This window comes from Ochotona princeps, chromosome 4 (assembly GCF_030435755.1).
Source record: "Ochotona princeps isolate mOchPri1 chromosome 4, mOchPri1.hap1, whole genome shotgun sequence".
Classification (NCBI taxonomy): domain Eukaryota; kingdom Metazoa; phylum Chordata; class Mammalia; order Lagomorpha; family Ochotonidae; genus Ochotona; species Ochotona princeps.
The window spans coordinates 39,238,677-39,262,733 of record NC_080835.1 but is presented as its reverse complement, the minus strand read 5'-3'; the positions used below and the strand labels follow the sequence as shown (position 1 = coordinate 39,262,733).

The 24,057-nt window shown below is 44.2% G+C and overlaps 1 protein-coding gene across 2 annotated transcripts in view; it reads right to left on the bottom strand.

Annotated features, from left to right (window-relative positions):
- HPS5 (HPS5 biogenesis of lysosomal organelles complex 2 subunit 2) overlaps positions 1 to 24,057 on the bottom strand; it is a 51,044-nt gene that overhangs the window by 23,760 nt on the left and 3,227 nt on the right. For both annotated transcript variants that reach the window (XM_058663272.1, XM_058663273.1), the window contains exons 3-10: positions 15,279 to 15,445; positions 12,074 to 12,184; positions 11,871 to 11,935; positions 11,270 to 11,462; positions 9,426 to 9,559; positions 7,024 to 7,236; positions 6,657 to 6,728; positions 496 to 584 (exon numbers count right to left, since the gene is read on the bottom strand). In XM_058663272.1, the coding sequence (XP_058519255.1) occupies positions 496 to 584; positions 6,657 to 6,728; positions 7,024 to 7,236; positions 9,426 to 9,559; positions 11,270 to 11,462; positions 11,871 to 11,935; positions 12,074 to 12,184; positions 15,279 to 15,386 (985 nt within the window). In that variant the 5' untranslated portion in view covers positions 15,387 to 15,445. The remainder of the gene's footprint in view (positions 1 to 495; positions 585 to 6,656; positions 6,729 to 7,023; positions 7,237 to 9,425; positions 9,560 to 11,269; positions 11,463 to 11,870; positions 11,936 to 12,073; positions 12,185 to 15,278; positions 15,446 to 24,057) is intronic.

Here is a 24,057-nt window from a genome sequence, read left to right as displayed (position 1 = left end):
TCTTCCACTCAGTTCCTGCTAACTGTACACCCCAGGGGCCAGCTCAAAATAACTTAAGTTGCTGGGTCCCTGCCATCTATGTGGGCGACTCAGACTGAGTGCAGGGCTCCTGACCTCAGTGTGGCCTGACTCTCACTGTTGAGAGCATCTGAGAAGTGCAGAAACAGATAGAAGATCATTTCTGTCTTTCTATTTCTCTATCTTACAAACAAAATGAAAATAAATACAATTTTTAAAACATATTAACCTATTTTTTTGGTAACAGTCACTAGAAATAAATGGAAATTGTACTTAAAATTACCCATAAAAATAAATACCTGAATACAAACTTACAAATACATGTTTGAGAACCTTACCATTGAAAACATACATCTTAAACTTTAGAAGAAATGCTCATACATCTTATTTTTCAACTTATTACAGTGGAAGAGACTCCTCCTATAATAACTGAATCTTTCACAAGCATGAGTTGCATAGGAAGGAAAATATAGTTACCTCTGACTTCACTCCAAAGAAGAACTTGAACATTCTGAGGAATGAAAATATAAATTCCTCTTTCTGTCCAGGTCAGCACACAATGCTCACTGCAAGAAACCAAGAGATTTAGGGTTTGTTGGGACACAGAATTCCTCCCATTACCTGTTAAATACAATCAGATCATGCAAAAAAAAAAAAAAAACAAAAACACCTAATAATATCCAGCCAATCAATTTCTAACACCTCCTTCCTGTTTATACCAGCAACCAGCGAAATGCTACAAACTGAGAAAATCAGACATACACATTAATTATCTCCTAGATAAAGAAAAGGCTAGTATCTGCAGAAAGAAAAGCTTACACCACTTTTTGTTTGATAAACAGGATAAACAATATGTGACACAAAAGGCATGTATTTGAAGCAAGGACTAAAATATTGCCACCCTTCACTTCTCTAATAAGCCACTGGTACAAATGGAAATGTTTAAATGTCTTTAGTTGTACAGTCACAAAAGGATGAGAACTCTCATTCAACTATGTACCACAGCTTTTTTTTTTTTAATTGGAAAGTCAGATATACAGAGAGGAGAGACAGGAAGATATTCCATCCAATGAGTCACTACCCAAGCAGCCACAATGGCCAGAGCTTGTGCCGATCTGAAGCTAAGGGCCCGAAGCCTCTTCCTGGTCTCCCACGCGGGTGCAGGGTCTCAAGGCTTTGGACTATCCTCTACAGAGAGAAAGACCTTCCATCTGCTGGTTCCCAATGGCCACAAGGGCCAGAGCAGAGCCAAACTGAAGCCAGGAGCCAGGAGCCTCTTTTGGGTCTCCCATGTGGAAGCTTGGACCATCTTCTGTTGCTTTCCCAAGCCACAAGCAAAGCTGGACTGGAAGTGGAGCAAAAGGGACATGAACTGGCACACATATGGGATGCTGGCACTTGCAAGTGCAGGACCAGCCAGTTAATCCATCATGCTGGCCCCAAAACTGGACCATACTTTTCTTTTTTAAAGATTTATTGTTATTATTGGAAAGCCGGATATACAGAGAGGAGGAGAGACAGAGAGGAAGATCTTCCATCCGATGTTTCACTCCCCAAGTGAGCCGCAACGGCCAGTGCTGCGCCGATCTGAAGCCGGGAACCAGGAACCTCTTCCAGGTCTTCCACTGAGGTGCAGGGTCCCAAAGCTTTGGGCCATCCTCGACTGCTTTCCCAGGCCACAAGCAGGGAGCTGGATGGGAAGTGGAGCTGCTGGGATTAGAACCGGTGCCCATATGGGATCCCGGGGCGTTCAAGGCAAGGACTTTAGCTGCTAGGCCACGCCGCCGGGCCCAGACCATACCTTTTTTATGTGTCCAAGAGTACTATATACTTTATGTCTCTAAGAGTTTCACATGGTATGGCCAGCATTGTGATGCCTTAGTATAGCCACTGTCTATGACAGCACACTGATTTGAGTCCCACTTGCTCCACTTCTGATCCAACTCCCTGCTAATATGCCTGGGAAAGCAGCGGAAGATGGCTGAAGTGCACAAGCCCTTGCCACCCACTGGAACTTTTTGGTGCCAGGCTTTGGCTTGCTCCAGTCCAGGCCATTGATGCCATCTGGAGAGTAAATCAACCAATGGAAGCGAATTTCTCTTTCTTTTCTGTAACTCAACCTTTCAAATAAATACATAAATCTTAAAAACAAGGTGGTGGTGAGGGGGAGTTTAATATGGTTATAAAAACGAAAGAGAGTATTTAATAGGATCTGGGTCCTCACATAGACTAACCATTTTGTCAATCTGAAAGATGAAATCATTGCCCTTTCAGGGGAGTCATCTTTGCCACAAGATGAAAGAAATGGTCAGAATTCTAGTCCAAAGGAAACAAAACAAGGAAGGTTATCTTCAAGATCCAGAGCACAAAATACAAGGTATCAGACTCATTGAGTTAAGGGATACAAGCTCATGTTTTAAGAATTATACTGGATACTCAGTTCTGAACATTTCTTAGAAACAGCAGCTTCAGGGCTTGGTGCAGCAGCCTCAGTGGCTAGATCCACACCTTACATCCACCAGGATCCCATATGGGTGCCGGTTAGTGTCGCGGCTGCTTTACTTCCCTTCCAACTCCCTGCTTGTGGCCTTGGAAAGCAGTAGAGAACAGCCCAAAGTCTTGAGACCCTGCACCTGTGTGGGAGACCTGGAGGAAGCTCCTGGCTCCGCCTGGGCAGCTCTGGCCATTGCGGCCACTTGGGGAGTGAACCAACGGATGGAAAGATCTTTCTGTCTCTCCTCTCTGTAAATCTGACTTTCCAATAAAAATAAATTTTTAAAAAGAAAAGAAAAGAAATAGCAACTTAGATTAAATGGGAGTGTGGGAGCTAGACAAGAATGAATATTTGCAATTCATACATTTCTATCCACTTGTCCCTTCATTGATAATAAAGAGAAATGTACCTAACAGCCTTGTTCAGAAAGTTAGGGATAGGTGGTAGGTATGTGGTGTAGCATTTAAGCAGCCACTTGGGACACTCACATCCCATATGGAAGTGACTGGGTTTCAGTCCTGGTTCACCTCCTGATTCCAGCTTCCTGCTAATGTTGCCCCAGGGAGAAGGCAGTTCAAGCAGTTGGGTCCCTGTCACCCAATGGGAGACACAGAAGGAGTTCTGGGTTCCTGGGTTAGGCCTGGCCCCCTTCAGTAGTGAATCTGTAATGGGGCATAGCTCATTGCTTACTTACCCAACTCAGAAAAATAAATAAACTTCTGTAAAGTGTCTTTCAAAAAAATTAAGGAACAGAAAGTGATACTAGTGTACCCAAAAAGAAATAAAATCTGGTATAGACCGACGTAACCTTGTGAGATCTGTGGGTGGATAGTAGAAGTAACAACAGACACAAGGGTAGAAGCAGGGAAAAAATTAACAGAGGTAAATAGAATCAAGCAGCTCTCCTACTCATGCTTTATCTTCTCCCACCCCCCGCGTTTTTTCTTTTTAATCTTTGTTAAGTTACCTAGTATTTAAAAGCTTTTTATGTATCTGGCACTGTGTCCCTAGTAAAGAAGTTGACATTTTTGAGCTAAGAAGGAAACTCATAACACATGAATGTGACAATAGAGCAAGCCTGCTGGATGAAGCAGCCAAGATTCCATAGTTATTACTGTTTAGGATGGGAGTAGGCAGAACCAGGAGGGGCTTTGTTTGCCATGCTTGAGACATATAAAAGGAGTTTTAAACAGCTAAACTCTACAAAATAACTATCAGGAGATCCAAATACACTTGGTCCAGTTATTAGAAAACATACTACTAATTATGACCTCTTCACACCCCACGTCACACCATAGCGAACAAATACTTCAGTGTCTGTCATGTGCCACACAGCAGGCCGAAACACAAAACTTCCAGGGAGCTTACTGTTTAGAGGTAACACAAGTATAAATATCATCGAATTCCCGTATGCTCACTGCCCACAGGCCTACAGCTGTCTGCAGCAGCTGAGGCAGAAGCCATGAGCTGGAGCTGGGAACTCAACCCATGTTTCCCATGTGTGTGGCAGGAATCCAATCACTTGGGGGCTGGCACTGGGCACAGCGGACTGAACCATTGCTTGGGATACACTCACCCCATTTTAAAATGCTGGATCTACTGCTTCCAATCCAGTATATTGCTAATAAATCTGAGAACACAGCAAGTGCTTGGGTTCCTGCCAGTCCATGTGGGAGACTCAGCTGGAATTCCAGCCCTAGCTATTCTAGGCATTCAGAAAATAAACTAGCAGACTTCTCATATTTCTTTCTCTCCTCCTTGTTCTGCTACTAATATTGTCAAATAAAAATGTCTCTTTTAAAAAAATTAAAGGAGGGCCCGGCGGCGTGGCCTAGCTGCTAAAGTCCTCGCCTTGAACGCCCCGGGATCCCATATGGGCACCAGTTCTAATCCCAGCAGCTCCACTTCCCATCCAACTCTCTGCTTGTGGCCTGGGAAAGCAGTTGAGGACGGCCCAAAGCTTTGGGACACTGCACCCGCGTGGGAGACCCGGAAGAGGTTCCTGGTTCCCGGCTTCGGATCGGCGCAGCACCGGCCCATTGCGGCTCACTTGGGGAGTGAAACATCAGATGGAAGATCTTCCTCTCTGTCTCTCCTCCTCTCTGTATATCCAGCTTTCCAGTAATAATAATAAAATATTAAAAAAAAAAAAAAAAGAATGCCAACGATTAAAAAAAAAAATTAAAGAAGGAAAGAAAATAAACTCAATTACTTGAATTTCCCAAGGTTCACATTGCCAGAAATGGAATCAGGAGGTGGGGCCAAGCATGGAACTCAGCTACTTGGAGTCAGATGCAGTCATTGTAACCAACATCCCAACCATCGTGCTAAACACCTATCCTCCTGCCAACTATTTGTTAAAAATCATATTCTCTGAGCAGTTCTCCTTTGAAAGAACCCAATAAGAGTTCACATTTCAGGCCCGGCAGCATCATGGCCTAGCAGCTAAAGTCCTCGCCTTGAACGCACCAGGATCCCATTTGGGTGCTGGTTCTAATCCCAGCAGCTCCACTTCCCATCCAGCTCTCTGCTTGTGGCCTGGGAAAGCAGTCGAGGATGACCCAAAGCCTTGGGACCCTGAACCTGAGTGTGGGAGACCTGGAAGAAGTTCCAGGTTCCCGGCTTTGGATCAGCATAGCACCGGCCATTGTGCTCACTTGGGAAGTGAATCATCAGACGGAAGATCCTCCTCTGTCTCTCCTCCTCTCTGTATATCTGACTTTGTAATAAAAATAAATAAATCTTTAAAAAAAAAAAGTTCACATTTCAATATACCCTTTAACAACCCTTGACATTCTTCAGAGCTGAATTCAAGATCGTATTAGTTAGCTCCAGGGTATTATAAACATTTTTCCTTGGTGAAATAAGTAGATTTCAAGACACACAAGTTGGCTGGAAATCATAAACCAGCATCCCTTCTCTCGGAACAAGGCAAGTCCAGCAGCTGACAACCTTTAGCGTGGCACTCTGGACTTCTACGTAATAGTAGTTTTTGCCAACTAGGGAGTTAGCTGAACCCTGATACTAGAACAGGCTGAAGAGCCTGGAGCAGAGCTTCCACTCATAGTGCTTACCAGAATCCCTAAAGGGCAGATAGTTGGAATTTCATCAAGCTTACAAGAACAAGTTCTACAACATTTTTGTGCCTGTTAGCTAATAAACGTGCTTCTCTTTCTGTGTGATGGTTTCAGTCTGGGACTTGCTTTCCACTGTAGCATTCTACCAGGTAGGAGAACACATAACTTTACTTACAAGTGACAGAAGTTCCCTGACAATTATAAACTGTCCAAATGGCTTGGAGGGAGAAGTATATCCCCAAGATCTTTTCCTTCTTCTTATATTAAAAAACACCTCAGGTAATACAGTGATTTCATAACTTTTCAAAACTAAGTTAATGCAAAACAATCTTAAAAAACTGTTTCTAGGGGGCCCAGCGGCGTGGCCGAGCGGCTAAAGTCCTCACCTTGAATGCCCCGGGATCCCATATGGGAGCCGGTTCTAATCCCGCCAGCTCCACTTCCCATCCAGCTCCCTGCTTGTGGCCTGGGAAAGCAGTTGAGGACGGCCCAATGCATTGGGACCCTGCACCCGTGTGGGAGACCTGGAAGAGGTTCCTGGTCCCGGCATCAGATTGGCGCACATCAGCCCATTGCGGCTCACTTGGGGAGTGAAACATCGGATGGAAGATCTTCCTCTCTGTCTCTCCTCCTCTCTGTATATCCGGCTTTCCAATAATAATAAAAAAAATCTTTAAAAAAAAAAAGACAAAACTGTTTCTAGGGGCCAGCATTGTACCACAACCAGTTAAAACATTGCCTGAATTGCTGACATGTTATAGCAGAGTGCAGGTTCAAGTCCCTATAGTTTCACTTCTGATCTAGTTCCCTGCTAAAACAAGGCCTGAGTGCTTGGGGGACCCAGATGGGATTTCAGATTTCTGCTTGCAGCCAGGATCAGCCCTAGCCCTTGCAGCCTTTGATGAATGAACCAGTGGGTATAGGATCTTGCTCTTTGTCTCATTTTTTGTCATTTTCTGCGTCAAATAAACAATTAAATCTTAAAAAATAAAATCTGCTTCTAGACAGAAAATGAGGAGAAAGAGCTAAGTGTCCATTTTATTTTGAGGATCAAAGGAGAAACTTACCTAAGATGCAAGAGTCTGGGGAAAGACAAAGACTGGGAAGAGCCAAGTGTGTGATCGTACTGAGGTTCTGATCTGGGAAGTAAACACAGCCATTAAGGATTGAATCACAGCCTAAAAGACTTTTCTCAAGAGCAGGAAACTCTTGCCTCCAAAACAACATCAAAAGCCAAACTGAACCTGCCCTTATTTGGTTCACCCATTATAGGAAGGACAATTGATAAGACACTGTTTTGGTTTCACCAAGTCTTTTCATAAAGATTCTACTGCACTCTTAAAAATGTTCAAGACATACAGAATAGCAAAGATTGTCGCCCAACCCCTCCATACAAATTCCTCAAATAATTCCAACCACTCCAAAAAGTCACACCTGAGCGTGATCACAGGGAGAGGTGGCAACGAGAGCAGTTTCTTGAACTGATGTGTGCTCATCACTTCCCCATCGAAGTTCACTTCCCACATCCTGGAGCCAGGCCGCGCGCAATAGATGAGAGGTTGCTGGCTCCCGGAACATCTTCCAGGGAAAAAACAGGCTCCAAATTCTCCATCTCTTTCCTTGTTTCCAATTTTCCAAAACTTTTCTCTAACATCCAGAAAGGAGAAGAAAGCATGCTTAGTTACAAAAGGGTTCAAAACAAATCATGACTGGATTTGAACTGTAATACTGCAATCAGGTGGAGTAATCCACCATAGGGCGGGGGAGGGTATGGGAAAGGGTTGGGGGAACTCTAAAGCCTATGAAACGGTGTCATGAAATGAAATGTAATTTTAAAAAAAGAGGGGGGTCAAAACAGACAGACAAACAAAATCAGCTTTAAAACTCGGCCAGGCATTAAGAACCCACTTGCAATGTCCTCTCCCTCATTCACATTAGCAATCTACTGGCAAGAACCATAGAACGGAAGGGTCAGGATAGGGCTCTGGCTCTGTTTTGCCATTAGCTATCTCTGTGACATGTAAATGTTCAGTTTATTATCCTCAGAATAAGGGGCTCAGAGTTATGTGAAGGCTCTTTAAAAAAAACTAAGACAATCTATTTTTTAAGCAATAACATGTCAATATATGTACATGATACTATCATACAGAGGTTGTCCAACATAATCCAAAACTAAACACAAACTAATAAAAGAAGTAAGCCATGTGACTGGGTACAAGATCAACACTTAGAATCAAGAAGACTGCCCTTTGCAAATCTAAGAATGAGTGCCATCCCATCTTAGCACTGCTAGTCTTCTGGACACACTACTCATCTCTCTCTCTAATCTTGCCTTCCAATCACTCCCTCAGCACAAACATCCCAGAAACTCCTTACTCTTCCCTCAAAATACCACGTCTTCTAAAACCTGTTACTTTCGAATTACCTGAGTTAGACGTACCAAAGATTTGGGCACATGGGATGGGAACATAGAAAGTCACAGGGAGGAGGAGCAGGAGGTCTCTTCCTAAAAACTCCTGCTCTCTATGCTTCGTGACTTACCTCCATCACTTTCGCTCTGAGAACTGTCCTAACTCCCATAGGAACCACAAGCTTCTGAAGGGATGATTTCACAGTACTTACCACATTAGATACATCAACGATGTCTACTTGAACAGTAGATGATGACTTTACAGGACAAAGGGCATTTTTTATTCCTTTTGAGTTGAATGCAATAGTGTATAGGACAGCATCTGGCCCCCAGAAAGAGCTGAACACATGGCCAGTGCTCCATAAACTCCATCTCTTCTACTGGAGAGTAACCTAATACCCTCACTAGAATGAGTTTACTACATGACCTCAGATTAATCCCACAAATATTCTTCTATTTATTTACTTTGCAAATAAAATATAGCATTTGCTTTATTGTGAGAACACAATATGAAAGTGCTTTGAAACACATACAGAGTAAGAAAAGAAGTAAGGGCCTTAATACTTATTTTCCTTATTTGGAAAATAAAATATATTTCTTATCTGATTTACATCTGCCCTTGTGCCTCGGTGCTAAAAATCTAGAAGGGCACAATAAATGCTTGAGTGGAAAATGTAGTCAACTCATTTTCTTCGTCTATACTCATGAATGCTTTCTTTGTTTTCAAAAAGTATGTGACAGCATGGGACCTGGGGTGGGTAGGAGACTGGGTGGGGCTTCTCCTCAATATTCCCTTCAGCCCTTATAACTTTTTACCCTAATAAAAAAAATAGATAAATAATTAAATCTTAAAAATTAAAAAAAAAATTGTGACAGGCAGCGTTAAGTATTTTCATATCCATGATTTTTGTTAATCCTGAAGCTATCACTATATTCTAGCCAGGGCAAATGACCTTCAGCAAGGTTTGAGGGGAGGCAGAACTAGAACATGACAACATAGCCTCAGGTTCTACTATCCAACGTCCTATTATAGCACGGCTCTTCGCTCTAGTCACAATACTGACCTTGTTCATTCCCAGTACTGATAAAAAATGCACAATGGGCAGCAAGAGAAGCAAATTTTTATCATTTTGGTTAATTATTAGGAATCCCGACATCTTTTTTTTTTTTCTTAAATGCTACTTGTTGGAAGAAAACAAAGGTAGAAACAAACAAAAAAAACTTTTCAGTACAAATGAATTTTTAAATTATTGTACCATCCCTGAAAATTGCAGTCCAGCTAACAGACAATGGGTAAACCTAAAAGATGTTGCTTTTGCAGCAAGTTCTCTGTTTCTGTCTTCTAACTCTGGCTACACCCTATGTGAAAAAGGTACATTTGGATTCATGATATATATTTCTGTTGATTCATGGTTAGTCAATTTACCTCTCAGTGTCACATAAGAAGGATCGAGTAAGTGAAGATATAAGAAGTCTTCCATCCAAGTAATCTAACTGGACAACACTGGAGTCTACTGTTGTTATTGTCTGAACAGGAAATATCACAAAGGAAGCAGCTCCCTAAAAGGGACATGAGAAGGAAATAAAGTATATTTTATCTTACAATACATACACATAACCTCTTCCTCTTTATCGTCTGAATAAAAGCAACTTGAATAGCAAAATCAAATTTTTACACAGGTTAAAATTTAATTTTCTTATTAGGGCATCACAGTTTCCCTCAAAAGTTTTATGACATAACTTGCCACATAACCACAGGAGAAAAGTAATGCTCTCCTTGTGATGATCTAATCTGACAGTACTGAGTGAAAAAGCAAGTTTTGGGACACGGCAGAGAATTTTCCACCATTAAATAGTACTTTGGGAAAAAGACATTATATGTAAGGTAGCAATTTTATTCCAGGTCAAAAACATATCAGGAGGGGCACAGTGGCACAGCTGGTAACACTATATGCCTGCAGCATCAGCATCCCAAATGGGTGCCAGTTCTAGTCCCAGCTGTTCTCCACTTCTGATCCAGCTCCTTGCATATGGCCTGGGAAAGCAGGAGAGGACTGCTCAACATTTTGGGACTCTGCATCCAGGTGGAAGAAATTTCTGGCACCCAGTTTTGGACCAGCTCTAGCCATTGCATCCATTTGAGGCTGAACCAGTTGATTGAAGATCTCTTTGTCTCTAACTGATACATACACACACACACACACACGTATGGTAATAAATAATAACTTTAATGGATACTGATGACAAGGTCGGAATAAATTAATGTTTGCATTCAAATAATTTAGCCAAGAGGCTGGCATCATGACAGAGTAGATCAAGCTGCTGCCTGCAATGCTGGTGTTCCATATGAGTGATACCTGAAGTCTCAGTTTCTCCACTTTTGATCCAGTTCCCTGCTAAGGTACCTGGGAAAAGCTATTTCCCCTGATATCCATGTGGGAAATTTGTATGGTGTTCTAGACTCCTGGCTTCAGACTGGTGCAGGCCTGGGCATTGAAGACATTTGGAGAATCAACCAAGAGATAAGATTCTCTCTCTTTCTCTTTTTCTTTCCCTACCACCATCCATCCTCTCAATCCCCCTCTCATCTCCGTAACTCTGCCTTTCAAATAAACAAACTAAACAATCTTTAAATAATGTATCCAGAGTTCAGCACTCTGGCACAGCAGAGCAGCCAGCTCTCAAACCAGTGTCCATATGTGATACTAGTGTCGCAGGAGGTGGCTTTACCTGCTGCTCCACAATGCCAGCCCCCGAGAGGGCAGGTTTTAAGGGGACTCATTTGTCTGTACAACATACTGGAGTGCGTTTCAGCTTGATTCTGCTACAGAATGGCACCTGTAAGCTAACTTTCATAATTTTCCATTTTCTATTGCAATATTTTGGTCAGGTTCAGTCCTGGCCATTGCAGCCATTTTAAGGAGTAAACCAATGGATGGAAGACCTCCCTCCCTCTCCCCCTGGCTCTCATTCTCTCTGTGTAAACTGTTGTTCAAATAAATTAATAAATCTTCAATAAAAAAATAACCTGCCTGGGATGGGTGGGAGGCTGGGTGGGGCTTCTCCATTTATCTCTCCCCTTACCCCGGATACAGAAAAAAATAATAATAATAATATTAATGTGGGAAAAAAAAATAACCTGTAGACTTGGCTCCGGATCAGTCCCCCTCCTGAGAACTACACTAGATAAATTCACATGCTTTCATTGAAAGCTTCACAATACTACACCTTACATGTAAGCATACACGTAAAGACTGGACTGGTTCTCACCTTTCCTTGTTTGGAAGTGTTGAGTTTGATGGCAGAAACTTTCCCCACGTGATCACCTATAAACACTCTAAGAAGAGCTGTGTCCCAACAGAGCGCTGTAACTTTCCGGCCCTTGTGTTCTGAAGACACATAAATGCGTTCTGGTTTCCCGCGACGCTCTTGATTTAACTCCCAAACAACTACAAGGCCTTGACTGAGAATTGACAAGTTTTTGACAAAGGTGAAAAAGGTAAAATTTAGTTGCATCATAGTATCAACTATATAAAGCACATATGCAAATTCCTGCTCTTCAGAAAAAAGGAAGTAAAGAGCTAAGGTAAGATTGTCTTGCTTTATCCACTAGACCTTTGTAACAGAACTTGAATGTTAACTCTGTTCCGCTTTCTCTAACAAAGTCTTTACAATGTCAGTGCCTCAAGTGAGCACCTTTGCACAATCACTTAAGGTGATCAGCTGTCCATCCTGGGTTACTGCACAAGGAGAGGTTCCCTGAGCACAGGAATTTCATCAACAACATCGACACAGTCATAGGCAAGCAGGAATCACTGATCACCCTAAAACTTCTGTTCATCAAATTGCATTTAATTTAAAAGTTTCTCACCTGGTGGCCACAGCAACATAATCATCATCATGTAAACAACAGGCGACCTGAGAAATTGCACCTTCCTAGAGCACAAAAGGAAAGTTTCTAACTCTTCAGTTTTCCATTCTTCTACCCCAAACGATCATTTACACTGCAAGGAGAAGTGTGCACTTCTCCCAGAAACCCTGAATGGTGTGTGACAGGGCTGCCCTTAGTCTTACCCTATGTGAAAGCAGCAGCCTGTGTTTCCAGCCTTCTTTCTGAATAAGATGGAGTCCTCCTCCAGAACTGCCCAAAGCCAGCCACTTCCGAGACACGGCTATACTCGTGCACTGAACGTGTGAAAAGAGAGTGAGATAATCACGACATGCAGCCAGACAGAAAAGGAAATGGCAACAAATACCGAGGATTTGTCCTCAAACTTCCTCTCCCTACTCATCAACGCAACATAAAGGCACTCCTAACTCTAGATGAGTGAAAATACCAAAGAACATTGCACTATTATAAAACTAAAACTCAAAAAAGGCACAATTATATAAATGAGTAACTTGTCCTTGGTAAAGGTTGTTAATAGCACCATTCATGTTCTGCATAATTTGGCTGGGTCATTCCAGTGCTGACTCCGACAGCAGAAAACACAAGAATAAAACACCCACATTAGACATTTGTTCATTTAAATCATTTCTTGTCCATACACTCAGCTCTCAGAGCCGGGTAAGACTATGCAGAGCATAAATACTGTCCCATATCCCTTCCCCATCAGCCTGCTGCTTCCTTTCTGTATCCACCAAAGAAATCTAGGGCCACACTGTGCTCCATTCCCTGTGGCAAAAATCACACAAGATTTTCACAGCCCTCTTTGTCTTTGTTGCTTCCTAATGTAAAAGCAAGAAACTCTAGGGTGTTTGCTTTTCCAGATTCCACTGCTGTATATGACTCAACAGCAGCCAAGAGAACTAAGCCCTACTGGAGGCTATTTGGCAAGTTTTACTTTCTCAGATAAGAGTGGGGTCTGCAGGAAAGAAAACTCTTGCCCTTGGCCCAGTCATTCTTGATGGAGAGGCTAATGAGGACATTAATAGTGGGGTAAGGATTACTATGTCACATCTGTGATTACATGCTGACACATGGAAACTAGCAGGACAGGAAGGATGGCAAGTCTGGGTCCTTGGTAATATACCTCGGCCACAGTACTGCACTCTAAACCCTCAACTGCCAAATAAATACAGATGCCTTCAATGCTTAAGCCACTATAAATTCAATAACCTGTAGTGAAAAACATCGTGGTATCAACCCACACAATTATATCTCACATCATATTATCTTCCCTTTTCTCAGGGGTGAGAAAGGTGCTCTGGGATGGGAGTGAAAGTGTAGGAAGGAGACTATTTTAGAATTGATTATACAATTTCGTTCTTTACTGTGTAATTCCTAGGTAATCAGAGCACATATTTCTTCATACAGAGCTAACAGACTTTTGCTTTGTTCCCTAAAACACAGGTTACAATTTCCTGTTTTGGAATGAGTTTAGCAAAACTGAAGTGGTTTATCTGGTTCAAAATGTAATGGGATGGGGGCATTATTATGGCTCTGAGGATTAAGCCACAGCCTGTGATGCCAACATACTGTGTAAGTGCAGGTTCCTGTCCCAGCCACTCCACTTCCAATTCTACTCCTTGCCAACTGCCTGGGAAGTCAGCAGAAAAAGGCCTAAGAATTTAGGCCCATGCCATGCAGGAGACCTGAAAGAAGTTCCTGACTCCTGGCTTTCAAGTGGCCCAGCCCAGGCTGTTGTGTCTATCTGGGAATGCTATTGATACCTACCAGCAGATGGAAGGTAACTCTGTCCCTCCCTCTGTTTAACTATGCCTTTCAAATTAAAATAAAATACATTTTATTTATTTATTTATTTATTTATTTATTTATTTATTTGAAAGGCAGAGTTACTGAGAGGAAGCAAAAGACACACAGACTCTTGGGCCTATCAGCAAGGGGATGCCAGGTTTGTGCACTCCACGGGTGGGGAGAGCTGGCAGAGCTGGAGTTGCCTGGCCCAGGTCTCTTGGCCCAGCCTGAGAAGTGGGTGCTAGATTTGTGAGCCCCATGGGTGGGGGATCTGGTGGGGTTTGGGTTGCCATGCTCAAGCCCTTGGGCCCAACTGCAACGGGGGTGGCTGGGTTCATGAACCCCAGAGGTGGGGAATCTGGCAGGGCTCAGGTACCTGGCCCGGGCCCATCCCACCTGCAACAGCGGTGGCTGAGTTTGTGAGTCCCAGCGGCGGGGGATCTAGTGGGGCTCGGGTCGCCTGGCCCGGGTCTCTTGGCCCACCTGCAAGGTGGATGCTGGGTTTGTGAGCCCTGGGGCTAGGAGATCCAGGGGGGTCCGGGTGACTTGGCCTGGGTCTCTTGGCCCACCTGCAAGAATAAGTCCTCCTCAGTGAAAAAGGTGGAGCAATGGATTCAGACCCATTTGGTACCATAGCAGAAGGAGAACAGAGCATATTGGATGAGTACCCCAGCCAAATGATGACAGCAAGGATCTGGATGAATGGAGACTTGAGGTTGACCATGTCAGCCAGTGGACATTGGGAGGGCTGCATCATCCTTGGATCGGTGAAACCGACAGCATTTCAGAACTATAAAACCAACCAGGCAGAAACCTCGGAACATGCATACATCAGGACCCTGGTTGATATCAGGTGGTGTTTCCCCATCCCTGGGCACTAGGACATTTGGGAAGCGGAGTGTGGCTTTCCCCTTTATCTCTGCCCTTCTCCCAGAAACAAAAAGAAATTAGCAGAATGGAAATAATGATTTTACCCATTTATCCCTAATCCTCAATACCTTTCATCCTGATCAACTATGTAATTATCATGAAATGTAAAATTAAAAAAAGAAGACACATAGAAATCTCCTATCTATTGATTCACTTCCCAAATGGTTGCAATGGCTGCAGTTGTGCCAGTCTGAAGCCAGAAACCAGGAGGTTCTTTCAGGTCTCCCACATGGATACAGGTACCCAAAGCCTTGGGCCATTCTCCACTGCTTCCCCAGGTCATAAGCAGGGAGCTGAACTGGAAATGGAGCAGCTGGCACATGAACCAGCACACATATGGTATGCTGGTGCCTCAGGCAGAAACTTAGCCTGCTGTGCCATGGTGCCAACTCTAAATCTTTTACTTTCTGACAGAAAACAACAAGATCACTGAGAGAGAAAAATGGAGCAATTGAAATCATGAATTCCAGGGGAGAAGAAGAATTCAAACAACAGCTCTAAGATAAATCATGCTTTTTCTAAGGAGGGTATGACTAAGACAGGTAAGACTACCCAAGATTCCATAAAACATAAGGAATTAGAGGGCAGAGACCCATGTAAAAAGAGCACAAAAATACAAAAATGAAACTGGTAACAAGTTCCAAAGCTCACCCTTAGGCGACTGGAGTCTAGCCTCAGGGCTGAAAGTAATGGATCCAGAGACTCAAACTCTGCCAGGACATGGCTGTACGACTCCGCTATCACTGGCACAGAAGTCATTTAGTCAGAAGGTTGAAGCTTGTTCCGTGCCAGGCTCCGTTTCTTCAGTTTAATGAAACCTGCAAACATGTAAGAAGCTCACCGGTCATTCCAGCACTCGTGCATTCAATGAATTCATGGCATCCATAGAAAACTGAGAAATATGGGCAAGGATCTCACTCCGGAGATGCTATACATCTTAGGTGGAAAAAAACACATATAGGCACATTGTATGCAACTGTGTACTTGAACCACATCATTCCGTCTAACACTCCCAGAGCATTTGGTTCAGGTTCTCCGGGTCTTCCATAATTCTATCCCACTGGTTTATCAGATATCAGAAACTATGAAATGAACCCTTGACTCCCTAGTTAAACCATCACCTTGAGGAGCCGGAGTCTGACAGCTGCCCCCTGCTCTTGATCCCTAGTGCAGACGCTGAGAGCAGCAATGACAGCTCAAGTCACTGGGTTCTTGCAAACATATGGGAGACTGGGATTGCATTCCTGGCTTCCAGTTCCAATCTCCCTCGTCCCCAGGACCATTATGGGTAATGGAGGGTAAAGCAGCAGGCAGAAATTTTTTTCTCCCCTTCCTAAGCTAAAAAAAAAAATAAATAAATAAGTATAAATAAATAAACAGGGAAGGATTCTGGTGTAGCAGTTTGGTGCTAGTTGGAAGGCTCACATTGGAGTGCTGGAGTTCACTCAGAGGACTCCAGCTTCCTACTAATGCACATCCCAGGAAGCAGTAGGTGATGGCTCAAGGAGCTGGGCTCCTGCCAATTACAGGGGAAACCCTGAGTTCTGAGCACCTGCCTTCTGCCTGGCTAGATATCTGGGGAAGGAACCAGTCGATGCAAGAGATCTTGCTCTCTCTCTCTTTCTCTAGATAAAATAACTAAAAATTTACTTTTACAAAAACTTATAATAAAGAAAGAAAACTAGACAAATTACTTTGAGGTAAAACAGCAACTCCACTGCACTTTTTTGAATTGCAAATCGTCTCATTTTGAGAAGTAGCTCATAAAATGTGATCTTCTAGAAAGGCCTCAAGTTATAAACCCTTTTGAGCCTTCTCCTACAGGCTAGCAAGGGGTTAGTAGCATGTTCAATGAGTCAGTATGTTGAAGGAGTGCACCTACTAGGTGGGACATAAAATGCAGAGAAAAAAGGCAAAAAGAATACGAGGCTCACCGACAGAAATAAGGTAGGAATCAAGAGAAATGAGAATACAAGGTCCAAAACACTAACTTACCAACGAAGGAATTTATAAACTAATAGAAGAGTAATCTATTTGACTAATCTAACATGCAAATCTTTTTGTTTCATGACACTGATTTCCAGCAAAAATAACCAAAATTTAAGGCAATTCTACCCATTACTGTTAACTTTTTGCAGTCCTTAGCTACATGTCAAGCTAATAACAGTTCAGGAAAATTCAAAAATAATTGCTAGACTTAATCATTTTTATATTGCTTATGCATTGTTCTGTGGGGCTCCAATACCCCAGAAACATTGTATTCACTCACTTATTTATAATAGACTTTCTTTAAAAATAAATAAGTCGGGGCCCGGCGGCGTGGCCTAGCGGCTAAAGTCCTCGCCTTGAAAGCACCGGGATCCCATATGGGCGCCGGTTCTAATCCCGGCAGCTCCACTTCCCATCCAGCTCCCTGCTTGTCGCCTGGGAAAGCAGTCGAGGACGGCCCAAAGCATTGGGACCCTGCACCCGTGTGGGAGACCTGGAAGAGGTTCCTGGTTCCCCGCTTCGGATCGGCGCGCATCGGCCTGTTGCGGCTCACTTGGGGAGTGAATCATCGGACGGAAGATCTTCCTCTCTGTCTCTCCTCCTCTGTGTATATCTGGCTGTAACAAAATGAATAAATCTTTAAAATAAATAAATAAATAAATAAATAAGTCAATAATTTAAAAAAATATTTTTCATTTACCTGAAACAGAGAGAGAGAGAAAGATGAATCTCCTATGAATGATTTGCTCTCCAAATGCCAACAATATCCCAGACTGGGCCAAACCAACGTACCAAGCATTGACCTGCATCTGGGTATCCCTTGTGATGGCAGGAGCCAAAATTCCTTTTTTTTTTTTTAAGATTTATTTTTTTAAATTGGAAAGTCAGATATACAGAGAGGAGGACAGACAGACAGGAAGATCCTCCATACGAAGATTTACTCCCCAAGTGGCCGTAACAGCTGGAGCAGAGCCAATCCGAAGCCAGGAGCTTTTTCCAGGTCTCCCATGCGGGTGCACGATCCCAAGGCTTTGGGCTGTCCTCTACTGCTTTCCCAGGCCACAAGCAGGGAGCTGGATGGGAAGCAGGGCTGCCGGGATTAGAACCGGAGGCCATACGGGATCCTGGTGTGTTCAAGGTGAGGACTTTAACCACTACACTATTGCACCAGGGCCCAAATTCTTGACCCTGAAGTTTTGCCTCTCAGGATGCATTAGTAAGCAGATGAATCACAAGCTGGGACTTGAATCAGGCATTCTAACATGCAGTGCAGCAATCCTAAGAAGTACCTTCAAATGCTGCAACACAACACCTACTCCCATGGAACATAATGTCTATCTAGTAGCAAAACATAGAAGTTTATGATATTTTTCAATGCTCACACCAAAGATGGTCTTACATACCAACAGTAACAGTTTAACTTTTGTTAGGAATACGTTGTTGAAATCAAAAATATAAATATAAATGTAAATACTCCTTCGTATGTCTATACTCAAAACATTTGAGAATTCCTGATCAGAAACATCTTCCCTGAGTCTAATCACCTATTCATTTTATAAATTACTCAGTAAAATAATAGGCAGTCACAATGGTAAGAACTAGACAAGTAAGATAATTCCAGAAATCATTTAGTTTACAACCAAATAGGGAGTATAAGACAAATGCCACAAACACACGCACGCCGATCTTTTAAGAGAAACAAAAGCCAAGTGCTTTGTTAGAACTTAAAGGATAGAAGGTCACGTTGAGTTACAGGGACCTGCAGACAATGTGGTAAAGGGAAGAGGAAGTGGCACCGAGCAGGCCTATCAGAAGGGAAAGGAAAGGGCAGCAGATAGGGCAGAAATAAGCAGATATGGAGACAGAAAACTAGAAGGATACATTGAAACATACAAATTTAGCTTGGGGTTGGAACACAGGATAATGGAGATTCTTTTTTTTTTTTTAAGGTTTATTTTATTTTTTATTGGAAAGTCACATACACAGAGAGAAGAGACAGAGAGGAAGATCTCCCACCCAATGATTTACTCCCTAAGCGGTCGCAACGGCTGGAGCTGAGCCAATCCGAAGCCAGGAGCTTCTTCCAGGTCTCCCACACAGGTGCAGAGTCCCAAGGCTTTTGGCTGTCCTCGGCTGCTTTCCCAGGCCACAAGCAGAGAGCTGGATGGGAAGCGGGGCCACTGGGATTAGGACTAGAACCCATATGGGATCACAGCACATACAAGGTGAGGACTTTAGCCACTAGGCTACTGCACCAGGCCCAATAATGGAGATTCTAAAGATAAAGCTAGAATGGTCATTGGGGTCCAAGTTACAAGATACAGAACCTCAAACTGGGGATCCTAATAGAACCTAAATTTCATTTGATAGGCAACAGAATAGCACTGAAAGATTTGGTGTTGGGGCAGGGGTACACAAGTGCCATCAAATGTGGGTAGGAGCTGGAAAACAAGGAACTCAAGAAAAGGAGTGGGTGAGGAGGAAGCACAGACCAGGCATTTCAGTTCAAGTCTTGTGGGAAAGGGGAAAACCTCTGACTTTCTAATCAGAGAGGACTTGAAAAACAGAACAGAACGGCAGCAAAACAACAGTGTCTCTTCCACTTGTGATCTTCAAATAAAATCCTTAGACGAACAGGCCATTTCGCCTTGTTCTTAATGAGGACAGAAAGTTCTGGAAGTTATGATACAATAACAGAGGACAGAATGTTCTGGAAGTTATGATACAATAACAGAGGGGTAAAGTAGGTTCTTACTTTAGTAAGACACAATGAATGGAGATGACAATGGAAAAGAAACGAGCATTAGCAACACCAGTTCTCCAGAGGAGCTGCTGAGCGGCACTGCTACTACCCTGAACTTTGTGATCATCATCTCCTGGACCTCCTAGTCCGGATTTATCTTTCTTCAAGGCTCCACTTATTAACCCTCTTCCCAGAACTCCTGAGTTGGAGGAGGACTCACAGATAATTCAGTATACGTCTACCTAATTCAGAAATTCGTTTTCCCCTAGCCCATGAATTTTTTCAGCAAGTAGAAGTAAGCACTCACAAAGTGACCTTATTCCACTGCACACTACTCACTGTTAAAAAGTCCTTTTTAGAGAATACAGTCCTGAAATCTGGTCACTTAAGGGCTCACATCATTAAGCCTCTACAAGTTGAAGGAACTAATTTTACTCCTTCCAAAAACCCTTCAGCATTTATAAAACACTACCAAGTCCTCTTTCCAAATTCCTCTCTGCTCTGGCCAACCTTTTACAGGGGGACTCTGTGCATGAGAATGCAATGCCTAGAACTGAACAGGATTCTCTGAAGCAGCTGGATGAACAGAAAATTGTATAGAAACACTCACCTGTCCAGCGTGGACACTAGGTTTCCTTATTACAAACCAACATAGCATTAGCTGTGTTTTCCAAATGGCCACCTCAGGCTGTTGATTTAACAGAGCAGTCAGGGGTGGGTCTCATGCCCGGATCCCAGACGCCAGCCACCACGTGCACGTGGTGAGCTGTCCCCAGGCCTGCCTGGGTTCTGGGGGGCTGCTCCCTTCGGGGTGAGTACACCGAGGGGGGAGTTCTCAGTGACTGGGCAGATCCGGGGCCTACCCGCCACCCTCACTGGGCAGTGAATGGGATTGGGGAGGGGTGCGACCCTGGGCCTGGGGGTTTAAACCTGTAGCCTCCCGGCTCCTGCTGGGTCTCAGGATGGGGCATTTTCACGCACAGAAACGTTGGACTTCAGCCACCATGTGCACGTGGTGAGCTATCCCCAAGCGGCCAGTACACCATTTGGCACTAGGCTCTGCCCGCTGGTTGCCCAGCCGTTAGCTCTGGGGTTTTAGTTCTTTGAATCGCTGCTTAGGTAGCTCCAGGTTGAACCCACTGTGCTTCTGGGATATGAATCAATCCCAAAGATTCCCAATGACAGTAACTCTTCCTTTGATGAACTTGTAATCACTGAACAATGCTGAGCACCAAATACCAGTCCATGCAAAAGCTAAGGCTTGGGGCTTGTCCAGCAGGATCATATCCTATTACCTGACATGATGATGGATCAGGAGACGGGTCTCATCAGGCAGGGCCATGACATTAACTAGCATTCGAGAACCATATCCGGGGGTAGATTCTGTGGGGGATGTGTAGGCCAAACCCTGCGGAAATTCTAGCCCCACTGGTTAGCTCAAGAATTTGGGTGGTCAGCAGAGGATTGGATAAGAAAGCTATGGTTCATCTACTCCATGGAATACTACTCAGCTATTAAAAAAAACAAAATGCAGTTCTTTGTGGCCAAATGGGCCAAACTGGAAACCATAATGCTAAGGGAAATGAACCAATCCCAAAAGGTTAAATACCACATGTTTGCCTTAATTTAAGATGATATGATGTTATCTATAACATGTTATGTTATGTATGTTATATGTTGTGTATAAACTAAAATTGAAATGTCAATGAAGTGGTCACAGAAGGTGGTTAAGAACTCGCATTTACTTTTAACATATTGGTTACTCATTACTATGTCAATTAATTCCATAATGATGTAAATTTTTGCTGATGGTATGTTGGAGCTTTCAATTGACTGGGATGATACTCTGCTGGCTCTGTCTTCAGACCAGAGAGGGTATACCTAAGAAGCCGTTGAACTTGACTGGACAATAAGATGCTGGACTCTATGTTTGGTATATGCTTGCAATGGGGGAATCTTAACTGAACTTGAACTGTGGTTATGCAACAAGGTGGAAGAATCCACCATGGTGGGAGGGTTTGGGGAGGGGTGGGGAGAACCCAAGTACCCATGAAACTGTGTCACATAATACAATGTAATTAATGAATTAAAAATAATAAATAATAAAAAAGTAAAAAAAAAAAAAAAACCAATTTGGGTGGTGATGGACTAAGCAGGGTGTGACCAAGGAGCCTGCCATCAATCACAGGTAAAGGAACCGATAACAGTTTGGACTGGGTAAGGCAGCAGCACCTGAATGTGCATCCTGAATAGGCTGTGGGGTGGGCCGGCTGCAATGTTCACCAGCTCATACAAGGCCAAATGGAAGGCCAGACTTCACCGGGCACTGGCCTAAAACCCAATGGCATGTATGAGAACTGGGTCTGGGAGGGGATCAAGTGGAGGAACTTGGGAAACTCCACTGGCGAGTCATAGCTCCCGCTGGTGAACATGTGGTCCAGACCTGGGGGTCGGACAAGCTGGGCAAAATAGCTCCAACAGCTGGCTAATGTGTGAATTGGTAATGGAAAGGGGTGGACCGAGCAGGACTGAGCAAACATAGCCTATAAGCGAAACTAGAAACCAGCATGGAGCACAGGTCATGCCGAACTAGGCTCTTGCACCTACTGGTCTGCGTGAGCCAGGGACACTAAGCCACAGTGTCTAAGGCAGAGGCCAGGACAGGTGAGGGGCTGAGCCAAGCTGAGTCAGAGCAACCACTGGCATGCACGTGATCTATGCCTGGAAACAGACCCGGCTGGGGAGCTAAGGGAACACCCTAACTGGGTTGAGGTTCCCACCAATGGGTGCGTGTGCTGGAATGGGGGTTGCGTTCTGATCAGGAAATGGTTTAGTCTCCCTGGCACAAGTGTGGACTGGGACAAGACGCACCAGGCCGGGACAGACCCCAACACCCTCTGGTGTCCTGGAGGACCAGGGTAGATGTGGGACAGACTAGGCTAGGTCTCAACCCCAACTGAGCCATGTATAAGCTATATGTGGGTATGGACAAGTCGTGGCTGGGCTGAAACATCCAACAGCAAGGACCAGTTTGGATTGAAGGCCAGCCAGGAAAAGCCACTATTCCTGCTAGGACAGGAGGTGAACTGAGTAGGACTGGCTCATGGACCCACTGGTATGTGCAAAATCTGGCATTGGGAGGGGTTCTGATGGAGGAGCCTGGGCAACTCCTCTAGCAGGACACAGACCCTGCAGGTTAGCACAAGAAGCATGATAGGAAACAGCCCAGAACAGGTCATGGAAAGTTTCCCACTGGCATACATTTGGCATGGGTCGGGGGCAGACCAGGCTGAATCAGTTCACGTCATCCACTGGCAAATCTGAGCACCAGAACAGAGTGTGGGTTGAGCCAGCTTAGATCGCGACAAAACCCAGTGCACAACATGGAATGCCAAGATGAGGTTGCCTGTACCAGATATGACCGCAGCGCCCATCCAGCATGCATGAGAATCAGGAAGGGAGGGGGCAGAACCAGCAGGGGGAATAAGGAGGGGGGTTCCCTTGCTGAACAGCTACTCCCACTGCAGAGCATGAGCTGGGATGGGAGCAGACCAGACTAAGCAGGGCTACAACACCTGTGGGCCTCATGTGGACTAGATCAGGGAAAAGCCAGGCTGGACGGATTATTCCTGCTGGTGAAAACAAAAATTAGAGTGGGTGAGGGTTGTTTGGGCTTAGCCGCAGCATCAGCTGGCAGAAGTTGGCACTGGGGGCTAGTTCTGTCAGGTTAAACTTCAGAACCACCTGGAGAGTGCATTATCCAGGAGTGGGAGTGGCCTGGGCGGGAAATAGTGGGCTCCTCCCTCTTGGGTTACCACTCCCACTGGAGGGGACGAAAACCAGGACAGGGGCTGGGGTGGCTAGACAGACAGGCACCCAACAGCATCTGTGAGAGCTGGGTAGTTGAGCTGGTTAGATGGAACTAGGCTTTAATGCCCATTGACATGTATGAGAGCCAAATGGGATGTGGGACAGACTGGACTAGTCTGCTACACATACTGGCAAACCAGGGAAGGGGGCGGGCCTGGTGGGGGTTATTGTGGGTCGCTCCGACTAGGCTGCAGCTCCCACTGGTTTATGTAAGGGCCGAGTATATGCAGGGCAGAACCAGGCTGGACTGCAAACATCCATTGGTTCCGGTGGAAGACAGGGCTGGAAACAGAACCAACCCAGCAATTGCAATCACCAGCTGATTGGGACAATGGACTGTGCTGGCCCTGTACTTGCTAGTACTTAACAAGAATCTGGTCTGGGAACACCTCAGACAAAGTTTGTTTCGGGATCTCCCCAATCGAAATGGTGGACTCAGAACCCTAACCAAGAAAAGACAGAAGACAGAACAAGTCAATCAACCACCTCAGCTATATGTTGGCAGCGAAATCCTGGGCAAATGCAGACTCTGTGATGGACTATGTCAATCAGTGGATCCTTCAACGACCTCATCATGCTTGGAGTGACGAGACTGTCCGTGAGTCATAACTGGTAAATTATCAAAACCACTTGAGCAAGAATCTTGGACTATGTCCCACATCTGGGATCTGGGGTGGGAAACGGTGGGACTTCTCCCTCAATACCTGCCTTTATCTCAGATATATGAAGGAAACAATATGGAAATAATAGTCTTACCCACTTTTCTGTAGCCCTTGAACCTTTTTACCCTAATTAACTATGTAAAGATTGTCCAAAAAAAAAAAAAAA